Raw genomic sequence first — 12,327 nt, 5'->3', positions numbered from 1 at the left:
TACCATTCAGCTTTGACCTCAGGTAGCAGAATACAGATCACTCTTTAACGAATATCTTAATTATCCCTCTGTAGCTCCCTGTTATATGAGTCAATCAACTAACCTTTAGCAAATAGGGGTAAATAAGGATTTTCCATTTCCTTCCTATAGTTGGTCTTTTATTTTTGTTCAAAGTCATTTTTACTACAGCAAATGGCTTTCTTTTATTTTCCAAAACGTCTTTAAATTTAGAAAATCCAGATGATTTCTATCTGTTTTTATGTCATTTGTGGGGACATTCTACTCATCAAGTGGATGCTCAAAAAGAGGTCAGTAAGACGTCATGGGGTCATGGGGAGGGATTCAAGAATAATGAGAGAGAGAGAGAGAGAGAGAGAGAGAGAGAGAGAGAGAGAGAGAGACAGAGAGACAGAGAGACAGAGAGACAGAGAGACAGAGAGACAGAGAAACAGAATAACAGGGAGGGGGAGGGACACAGAGAGACATACCACACAGTCAGAGACAGAGACACAGAAAGAGACACACACAGAGACACAGAAAGAGACAGGGAGAGAGGGAAGGAGAGAAAAGGAGGCAGGGAAGGGCAAGAGAGAGAGAAAGCACAAAGAACAGCCCTATGACTTGCTAGTCACACACTGACACATGCCACATTACTCAAAACTTATAGCAACAACACAGAACTCATCTCTTACCTCCCCAAAAATAAGATATTTCTGATCTAAATATGAGTGACAATGTCCTGAAAATACTCCACCCAAATTCCATATTTGAATGTGGAAATGCTTTTATGGAGTTTTGTCGCTGTTGTTACTGTTACTGGATAAAAGAAATTCAAAGCACCTGCAAGATATACTAATAGCAAGCGCAGTCTGTTGAGTGCAGCAAATAGGGACATTTCTGTCATAGGTTTGAAATAGAATCTCATGGCAGTCTTACTTTGGGTGTTGCTGGAAAACAAGCAACTTCCAAAACTATTTTTCTGATAGTCATGATGGTATTAGGAAATACACAGAGATTGACAGTGATTACCTCCTGAGGGAGTTAAAGATAGTCCAAAGTCATTTAACTCTGGGTCAATAACACTCCTACTGGCTACCATCATGGAAGTTCTGATAAGTCAATCAGACTAAACTAAATCTTTAGGACAGATATAAGTTTGCTTGGTTCAAAAAGTAAATACTGTCAATTCAGAGCAGATGAACCTGAGACATTGCTTCTAGCTGACAGCCCTGAGTCTTCATCTTTACATATTTTGGGCTGAGGACACTTAAATCAATAGTACATTAGAGTAGGTTGGCCATGAGTATATCTAATGCACAAAATAAATATACATATTATAATCATTTCTTGATTAATCATTTGATAGAGATCAAAGTGGAAAATCTTAAGCACTCAGAATGCTCAATGCATTTAAAGTTATTACTAAATGTCAAACACAGCATTAACAAAGCATTCATAATCTTCTGCACAATTGACTATAAAATGTAAGAGAAAGAAGCTTGACTTTTCTCTTCAAAAATAAATTGAATCTTTTGGAGTACTGGGTAAAATTTTATATTTTTCTTCTACTTAAATGTGTGCAAGTTACCTTTTATTGAAGATTGGAGCCATAATCTGTCTTAAGACATTAACTTATCTTTAGGTATGTTCTTACTTTACCTAAGTGCTATGTGAATGACTCAATCATATCAGCCATGAGGGATTTCAATAATGATAGTGTTAACCAACAAAACACTAAGAGGGCGTTGGCCACAGATACCTTCCTTATGGCAGTGTGACATTGTATGTAAAGATTATTAAATATAACTTCAAAATTCAGACATTACATTTTGGATGATGCGTGAAAGAGGTTAGTAGTAGGTTCTACGAAGTAGTGAGACTTTGAGTACATTGTTTTTCAAATTTCCTGGTCCGTTTTTATTCAAAGGAGAAAATATAAGCATAGCTTATAAACAGGTATTTTGAAAAGCCTTATAGCTTTAGTTGCTCAAGTGAGTGATAGAGATGAAGTTTCAAGGTCAGTTTCATAAAGTAGAATAAGGCCAATATTTACAATTGTAGCAATAACTTGTAAATGTAGAGTGTCCGCTTGGATATCACCTTCAAGTCTGTAAGTGCAGTTTCTCTGTTGAGCCTTTGCTTTTCAGAGACTTGTTTCATGAAGTTCTTTGTGCAAACAGCTCTGGGTCTTGTCTCAGAGGGGAAAAATCACTTCAGACCATGGTGGTGGGAAGACTGAGAGAAGCCTTTTCCTGATACCATGAGATGAAAAGAAATGAAGCAGCTCCCTCAGCAACAGAAGAGCGTATCAAAAGACAAAAACAAATGAGCAAACAAGCAACAACAAAACCCAGCTGGTGGCCTCCACTTCTCCTGCTTGGAATTTTATTCTGCTGTCTTTTGACTTCCCCCTTGCTGAGTTTTCTTCCACAAACTGTTGTCCTTTAGTCTGAGACCATTGCAATGAAGCAATGAAGGTCACTCAACACATAAGATATGATGTTTTTATGTTCATTTCTTGATTTTTAATGCACATTTTGGAAAATTTAAATTTGACAAAATTCTGAAGGGGCACTCTTGAAGGATTGCAATAATGATAACAATAATGATTTTCATTTATGTTTTTACATTCACAAAACTGAAACTCTTTATTGAAAATGCCACATTATCCCAATTTATTTATTAAAACCCCATCATTAATATTGATAATACATTAAAGATTTAAACATGTAAACTCATGATGACCTACTTTTTGATCATGATAAAAAGCACTAGCATAAGGAAATGTTATTAAATTATTATATATGAGAGTAAATAATTGATAAGAACAAATGAAGATTTTATAATGAGCCAAAAAAATAGATAAAGTAATGAAAAAGATTGTCCTAAAAATTAACTGGCTTGAAATCATTGTAACAAAAAGTGAGAATATAGATTTGTGCTGACTCTGTAATGATAGTTAGTTAAATCTGGTCCACTGATTTTTTTTTTTTTTTTGTCTTTCAGTTCCTTCTAAGTTTTCTCTTTCATAAATACTTTGCTTTCCTTCAGACTTGAATCACCAACCAGATCCTTGATAATGGAGGCCCCACGCGGGGTCCGGGTGAGCGCAGCTGCAGGTGACTTCAAGGCTACCTGCAGGAAGGAGCTGCATTTGCAGTCCACAGAAGGGGAGGTGAGTCTCCAGGCAGGGTTGACCCGTAACTGCTGAAGGCTCTGCCTTCTACATCACTTGAATCAGGTTCCAGAAGACACGCAGAGCTGCTTCATGAGAAATTACAAGCTTTGGAAATCTTGATGCCTCTTTAATACTATATTCAACAAGCTCCTTCTACTAAAATGTACTCATTCCAAAGACACTTTTAAATAGACCTACAAATACTTATTGCTTTGATGTTAGCTTTAAACATTAGAATGAAAGCAGTCCCTCTTTATGTGTCTCTCTTTGTATCTTTAGACTGTTTCTTCCAAAGGTTAATCAGCTTGTATTGTTATAGTCAGAAAACAAGAATTTTGGAAAGAATGCTCATGCCCAACAGGATCACTATTGATAAAAATAATTATATAGGTATTTCAGAATGCCTGAAGACAAAATTTGGAAAGTTTACACTATAAAAAAATTAGTTTTCTGCATAGCTAAGTACAGTTAACCCAATTTAAATATTGCACAGGGTATACATATGTCAAAAATTGTATAACATTCACTAATTTACATTTTTATACTTTTACATATCTGATTAAAATTACTTTAGAAGAAAGAAAATGTTTTTACTAAAGAGTTTTGACTTTGGTTTATTTCTTTCCCTGCCTAACATCAACAAGACCACAAAAGGACAAACTGATCACTTATCAAAAACATAAGTCCTTACCTTTAGATAGATTCTAAACTACTTCATATCATCAGATACAGTATTCAGGCATTCAAAGTAATAGTTGAAATGAAGAATGAATTGTACAGAAAATGCAAGGCTGTGCTATGGACTACCTCTGTCATTTTAGACACAATGCTAGGAGAAACTGCAGATTTGGCATTAAAGGAAACACACAAGTCATAACTGTAAATGAAGAGTTTTAATGATATGACCACATCCACAATGCAGTAACAAACAACAACAGGCATGCTAGAATGTTGTTGAGGGAGACTTTTGATTCCAAAAATTGATTAACATTTTCAAAGAGACAAATCCTGTTGATATCAGCAGGTACAAATGAAATAAACAGATTCTTGTTAGGGATGACAGGCAGCAGCAATGAGTTCCAAGCTCTGGGGTGCGATTCTAGTCACAGGATTGGGTTTCAGAGCAGATGGATTGTATGGCTTTATGGGACAATACAGAACAGGCATACAAATTTCAGAGGTTGGAAAGTGAACAACATCACAGTAACTGCATTGGCAGAAGAGAGAGAGGTGGGCAAGCCAGTCTGTGCTGCCACCTGGAGAGGCTCAGGAATATGGTGTTGACATCAGTATTTCAGTTCTTCTAGCTTCCTGCCTTATGTTTCATTTTGATGAAAACAAATCTCCTTCCAGCAGCCAACGTGAATGGATTCATTAAAAAACTTGTCCCTTTTACAAGTGTGAAGAAATTACCAAAACATATAGTTAATATATACTCCACCTCAGATGTGGAACAAATAGCCCACGGTGAGGGAACCAGATACAAAGCAGCTCTGAGCTTGTATTTACAGTGCAAGCCATGAGCAAGAGCCATTGCAGCTGTTGGTGTTAGGGGACTAGGGCAGGCCATGCAAGATGTGTGACTTGGGGCAAGGCCCTGGCTTCATTTGAAATGAGGGCAACAAAAGACCTTTGAACAGTAGAAGGGGTGTGGTTCAGTTTGAACTTCTTGGAATGTCACCCCAGCAGTATGATGACTAGAGAGAGAGACCCAAATGGATGCGCACTGCAGCAAAGCCCACAACAGAAGTCCAATGAGAAATGTCTAGGGCAAGGAAAGAGGAATTCAGCACTTGCTCATCCTTCCTTTACTTCTGGTCTAGGCAACTCAGAGTCTATTTTTAAGAGTAAGATAAGGGTGAATGAGATAGCTTAGTGATTAAAGGTACACACTGCCATGTCTGGTGACCTCAGTTCAATCCCCAGGACCAAAGGGTAGAAGCAGAGAAATAACTTTAGTTAGCATCCTCAGACCTCCACACAGGTACAGTCACACACACACACACACACACACACACACACACACACACACAGGGAGAATGAAAGAGAAATACAAAATAATCAGTGTATTAGAAATTATTAAATAAGTGAAGTAATTCCCCAAATGGAAAGATTAGTGTAATTGGTTGTTGAAACTAGTTAACGTTTAATAGATAATTTAAGCATGACGATATGTAAAATTATCTGTTCTTGTCAAGATTTCCTAAATCACCTGATCTTTAGGGAGACTTTTCTGAATGTTTTAAGAAATGATTTTACTCATTCTTTCACAAGTATTTAAAAAAAAAAAACAGGCAATGGAGTGTGCTTTTAATTAATTCCCTCCCTTTTCAGTAATGCCAATTCAGCTGGTAGTCTTTCTCTATATAGTTTTCAAACATGACTAAGAAGCTAAATACAAAGACCCTACCATGGCCGCTCATTTTCTGTGTGTATGCCGTGGTTGTTAATAACTGTTTTAATAACTGGGCTCCTTGAGTAGATTAGGCAACACTACATTTCATGTTGAAAACTTGTTCTCAGAACTCCACTACTCAAAGTTGGAAGACATCAGCAGAGCCTGTGGGCAGAGCACAGGGTTGTAAATCTGTTCAAAAATCATAAGCAGCAGTAGTCTCTGTTGGCATGCAATGTTCTGTAGGAGGTACCATGCTGAAATGAAATGATTTTTGGTTTTTGTTTGTTTGTTTGTTTGTTCTTTTCTTCCTAGATTTTTCTAAATGCAGATTCAATCCGGCTGGGAAATCTACCAATTGGTTCCTTTTCTTCTTCACCCAGCACCTCAAATTCTCGACAGACAGTGTATGAACTGTGCGTCTGCCCCAATGGCAAACTCTACCTTTCTCCAGCTGGGGTAGGCTCCACCTGTCAGTCCAGTAGTAGTATTTGCTTGTGGAGCTGAAGCGACTGATTTCTCCTCACACCAGAATAGCCTTTTGTTCCCGTCCGTCTGCTTCACGGTTTTGCTCGGTTTCCCCTGTGATCAGTCCAGAGTGTCTTCAGATGGACCACAGAGCAAACTGTTCCAGTATCCACCCGGATCGGCCTTCACCTTTCCTGATTCACCATACTCAACACACATAGTGTGACTGACTCGGCCGTGGGAAAAACATCTTCAGCAGAAAACCTGGATCGTGACCTTTGCTCGAAAGGGAGAATAATTTAGGTGCCTTTGCTACGTGGAGTGAAGCACACAGTTTTAGATTTTTGCAGAACCTGGCTGTGAACTGCGCACGAACACATTACCCAGATGAAATTCCCAAATCTACTGGCGACATGAAATGCTTAACCCCGTCAGAAGACTAATTCTGCAGTCCGAAAGCACAATTTTTCCATTCATCTTTTTTGGATGTAAACTTTTATCCCCGAATTTTAAATTTTTGAAGCATTATGTAATGCTTGCTTTACTAAAAAATTAAATTCAATACGTGATTTTTAACTAAATGAAATGACGAGACAGAATCTCTCCCTGAGTTTTTGTTTGATTGTTTGTTTGTTTGTTTGTTTGTTTCAAATCAATGTGTTGGTACTCTTTGTCTACTAAGTCTGGAATTTTGTACATTAGATAATTTTGAAAGCTCTCAGCAATATAATATTTACAAAATTAACAAAAATGCCATTATGCTGTCATTTGTCAGATCTGGATGGCCTTATATAGTATTTATGTGGTTATTGCATGTGACACATTTGCTTTTAACAAAACATCATAACTGTTGCGATAGAAGACAGGAGAGATATACCAATGGTGGAAATTCTTCGGATATTTCTTTAAAAATTCACATGGTGTCCTTTACCCTTAGGTTTTAATAATACTCTTTTTGTTTGCTCCATTTACATTAAACTTGATTTTTACGTGCAAAAATTAAGCCAACCTTTAATTAAATGCTAATGTGATGCATAATACTGAGTACTGATTCAGTTTCCACAGGGATGCCATCTTCCAATTTAGTATCTGCCTTTTAATTTGCGGTTAATATTTAAGAAGGTTAAAAATTAAACTATAAATTCCAGAAAAGAACATGGTAAAAACACAAACATGCAGAAGGGGTGTTGGACATGTGCTTTCTCTGTTGAGGAATCTAGTCATGTTTCCATCTGACTGTTAGCACTTCTGCCAGACTGTTACACTACCCTTACATCATGAACTTAGCTCTCTCCACTCTCTGCTGCTCATTTTTATAAACGAGTTCCTAACAAATAACACCAGAGTATTATAGCTTTGTTCATCGCGGTACTCTTAAATTCACATTCTTGAAACCGACAGAATACAAGAATGTAAAGTTGTATTGTAGATTTCCTAGTTTCTGAAGGTGACTTGATGATTCTAAGGTAAGTTCTTAATTTTTTTCCCATCATCCCCTTCTTGCATCTGTGTGCACTATTAACATAGTGGATGGAAGTTACATTTCAGGACTCTGTGATTGCAGAATCTTTGAAAGACTGTTCTCTATAGCTGAGAGTGAAGCAAACTATTGAAATCTGCTGAAGTAGTTTGGTTAGTAACAGTGAGAAAATTGGATAATACAACCGGCAAAGTAATATATTGGCCAAAGCCATCTCCTTTGGATTCCCAGCATTTCCAGTAGCAGACAAAGCTCCATATCACTGAGCACATTTCATAGTATGCAGACAGCTCTGGAAGGTATTGCACTCTGATCATTTTTAAAAGAAAAATAGTATTGGACTTGTGCTTTGGGGTTAGTTTATAAATCTGTAAATTAATGTCAAAATAAGAGCAGAGATATATAATTACTTGAAAAGTCATAACAGAGAGCCTAATTCATTTCTGACAACATTTACTATATGAAGTTTACACATTACTCTTAGCAAAACAGTCACAGAGTGTGTAAGGCACAAAATTTGAGAGTCGAGAGTCGTGAGAGTTTATCACTGTGTTATGTTGAACAAGACAGCCTGCATTAATTTGGGACATACCAAGGTTTTAGCCATGCTAAATTAAAGCAATTAGAGAATTTCCTAATCAAAGGATGTTAATTCTTGTGATTTGCAAGTCTCCCTTGTTTCTAAAGTCTTTAACTAATCAATTAAGCCAAGTTCAACAATCTGAGAATGTCTGCAAACTTCAGTTTACACAGAAACAGTTAGAACCTTTACAACAAAAATATTAAATCATCTTCTGAAGCCTTCTTCCAGGATGAATGAAAAGAGAATACTCAGAATTTATATGCATAGGCCAAGATGGCAACGATGAAGGGTGGTGAGAAAACAAAGTGGGAAGGGCAAATTATACACTAGGACTGATGGCTTACACCCTTAGCTTCAAAACTTGGGAAGCAGAAGTAGGAGGATCTGTGTAAGTTTGAGACCAGCATAGTCCATAGAGCTAAGGCTATATATAGAGACCCTGTATCAATCACTTATTCCGTAATCAGAGAATAAATGACACACAAACAAATTAAGAGAAATGGCTGGCAAATTTTCAACTCTAAAATATTCTGAAATATCCAGACACTAAAGAATCATACAAAGTCAATTCCTGTTAAATAGAAAAGAATGTTGTCAATGACTTCCTTATACGATAGTACATGAATGGCTTGAATTAATTGTTTGACTGCTTTAAGATTCTTTGGTCACAGTAATATCAAGGTTTAAGCTTCTATTCAAGGCATAGAAGATCGACTCTGAAGTCTTTGATTTCCTAATAGAAAATCATTGTTACTTTGATGATAAAGAATACAGAAACTGAAGAAAGGATTTATCTATTGCTTTCCAAATGCAGTTTTACAGATCATAATGAATGCAGAAGCATACACACACACTACACCTTAATTAAATGATCCAAATTCTATTTTCTTTAAGTCACACTTAATAAATATTACTGTTAGTTTTGCCATGATGAACTCTGCTCAGCTAGGTTGTTTCTCCTATCTTAACTTCATGTTTAGTTTAGATCTTGTACAGAAGAACAGAAATGGAAAAATTTCAGTGGGAAAGTTGCTGGCATTTCGATTATGATCTACAATGTTATAAATTCAGATGCATTTTAAGTTCAGTTTCTCTGGGGCTGAAAAGAGCATGCATTGTTATTTTAAGTTCATAAATGGTATGAACTTGAATGACGAAATTTTAAAGCATACAGAAACAATCTGAACACACTAAAAACATTACAAAATTCACTTTCAGTAGTTCATGATCTATTTACCAGTATCGCCAAAATTTGTCACTGGACTTAGTAGTCTTGATTTTTATGATGAATCATAATTTTCACACTACAAAATATACTTATTTCTCTAAATGATCTAAGTTTAGAAAATGACAATGTTCAAGTACAGTACAATTTTGAAATCTTAGAAAGTAGTGCCATAAATCTCTGAAAATATGTGTAGGAATTCTGAATTGGGTTCTGGTTATAAACTCTCTTTAAACTCTCTTTAGAAATATCCAACCACTTTGGCTGCAGTCTCTGTGAGAAAAGTATATTAAGTGAGGTATTTCTTTTTGGTCATGTTCATCTCTTAGTTATATTGATTCTTTTAAGAAAATATTTAATGATATTCTCTGAGTCCTTGAGACTCTGCCAACTATAATTTTTGATGATCTATTCCTTAAAGAGCTGTTCATCAATGTCAAAAGCAAAATTTCCCAGCATCCTATTCTTTTTCACCATATTCCTGGATTTCCACTTACCAATTGAATATCAGTTCCTTTTGAGGAAATCAGGTTTGGTTGATGTTTTTAGAGATACGGATACTATTAAGTAAAAGAAGAATGGGTGTAGCTGTCACTTAAAATACTGTATTAGATCTTTAAATAACACCTGCCAAATATAAGCATCCTGCTTAGTGTTCTATTATTATTGACACTCGTCAAAATAAAACCATGTCACATTTGGGAAAAATGTGTTTAGACCAATATGGCCAAGTACTGAATGTTTTATATCAATCAAAATTCCTTCATATTCTACCACCCTAATATCTACCATTCTAATGTCCCTGTTCAACAGTGCCTCATTTTCTAAACACAACATTGGTACAGTAATATCACTAATTAATTTCATCAGTGTAAACATAGTATCTCTTTGTAAGGAAGCAATAGACAGGAGAAGATCTGATGCTGTTAGCATTATAGTTCATAGCATCTAATGTCAATATTACATTTAATTATAATTGAACCTATTTAATGGTCTAATTCTCTATATACAACCACCGTCACCAAACTCATTTTTGAGTTTTATACGTTTGAGATATGGTTTCCTTAATTGCCTGTAGCTTTGGTCTAATTAGAATTGCTCATGTAACCAACTTAAACATTCATTAAGCCATTTGCTTCATACCTTATCATATATTATGGTAATGATTACTGCAGAATATCATTATCAAAAAATAATATCACATTTATCCCCAATTATAAATTAATGAATAATCTCATTGAACACTTTTGTAGATATTGCTTTAAACTGCAGTCAAGTAGTCACTGAAATGTCAAAGACCAAAGATCAGGATTTCTATTGTATTTAGCTCTAGACCACTTTGCTTCTATTAATTTATTAAAATAAGTAGGAGTTATAATTACAAGGAAGTAAACATGCTTCTGGCAGGAGTATGAGCTGCAGCCAATAGTTACTGCTTTAGTTGTAGAAAGAACATGTCAGTAGTATGCTCTGCATATTTTTTATACATAGGTAATGAATGCCTCAGTATTCTTAAAACAAGGAAATAAAGACTACACCCAAAATGGCCTCAGGATGGATTAACTTGGTTGAGTTTAAATTTTCATTGCTTGCCAAATATGTCTCTGGAAAATATAATTAATATCAAATACTTCTAGAACTAGAGGGCTATTTTTTAAATGTTAATTGATATAGGTCAATCTTTGGCATTGTAAAGACAAACACTAATGGATGTGTGGTACAATGAACTGTGATTCTTCCTGGGTTTCCAGTTTTAAATATTTCATTTATTTGAATATTTATAAATAAAAGTCAAACAGGGTTAAAGATGTGCAAGGATATTTCCTAAAAATGGAGACACAATTTGGAGTTTGTTTCTTTATTTATACAATTCTTTAAATCAGGTCCATGATTAATTTATTTTGTTTTGTATCTTTCATGTAAATGTTTTCTTGTATATATAGATATATGAAAAATGGAACTATTTTCGTACACATACTATGCAATATGTTTGTACAATTGCAAAATTACCAAAATTACAAAAGCTGTGCTTTTGTACTCTATCTTGCTTTATGTAAAAAAAAAAAAAAAAAAAAAAACCTTTTTCTATTTTAAAGGACTCCTTCCTATGAACTGTAGATAACATACTTACTCAACAATCAGTCTATTGTACCTTTTGTTTAGTTTGGGTGGGGTCTATTTCTTTTGGGTGTAAACAAAGCAAAATTTTGGCAGTGGGAATTCTTTTCTCAGAAATGAGTCCATACGAAGCATGCAACAAGCTCATATCATTTAAGATCTTTCTTGTAATTCTTGTATTTTTGTCCTGATTTCGGTGCTACTGTGTAATCATGATTAAATGTGATAGTCAAACAAAGAGGATAAGAATTCAGGTGCTATCATTTCATTTATCTTCCTTAAAAAACAAAACAAGTAAATTGGAGAAATATTAGTCTTGAATAGAGACCTTTCCAATAACATGTTTTCTGATAAATACCACTTCTGTGAATATATGTCCATTGATAAAATTAAGTTTAATACATACACTTGATCAAATTCTTCACCATATTTTTTCTCTCAAACTTATACCCAGTAGAACTAAGAATCTGAAAATGATTTAACAATAGGATTAATTCACTTAACAGGAGATTAGCAAACAGTTTTATCTGTTCTGAAATTCTTCTGGTTTGTACTGGGATAAAATTAGACAAGTGTGTTATGTGTACAAATACCTATATGTTTATATGTGTACTAAGTGCTAACCCAATACACCAGAGCAAATATAAACACAGGTGAATTAGCATCTCCTATTTTATGTTTCATTTCTTCTCCTTTCTGTTATATTCAGTAAAGACTGTTCCAGTTTGAAAAAAAGAACGACGGAATGTTGTTACTATAGAAGAATACAGACAGCCTATTTCTATATTCCCTTGAGAATGGCATTCTTTATCAACTTAAAAAATAAGTTAGTATCCATTGAAAGTATCTTTTTGGAAAACAGTGATAACCTTCTTTATTT

At 35.0% G+C, this 12,327-nt stretch overlaps 1 protein-coding gene across 1 annotated transcript in view; it reads left to right on the top strand.

The window, feature by feature from the left end:
• The window catches only part of Sgcz (sarcoglycan zeta), a 363,481-nt gene extending 352,081 nt beyond the window's left edge, over positions 1-11,400 (top strand). The window contains exons 6-7 of the mRNA XM_034520440.2: positions 3,052-3,175; positions 5,889-11,400. Of these exons, the coding sequence (XP_034376331.2) occupies positions 3,052-3,175; positions 5,889-6,080 (316 nt within the window). The 3' untranslated portion in view covers positions 6,081-11,400. The remainder of the gene's footprint in view (positions 1-3,051; positions 3,176-5,888) is intronic.
• Positions 11,401-12,327: the final 927 nt, after the last annotated feature.

This window comes from Arvicanthis niloticus, chromosome 16, assembly GCF_011762505.2.
Source record: "Arvicanthis niloticus isolate mArvNil1 chromosome 16, mArvNil1.pat.X, whole genome shotgun sequence".
Classification (NCBI taxonomy): Eukaryota; Metazoa; Chordata; class Mammalia; order Rodentia; family Muridae; genus Arvicanthis; species Arvicanthis niloticus.
Note: the sequence above shows the minus strand (reverse complement) of the source record. Positions and strands in the feature narration are given on the sequence as shown.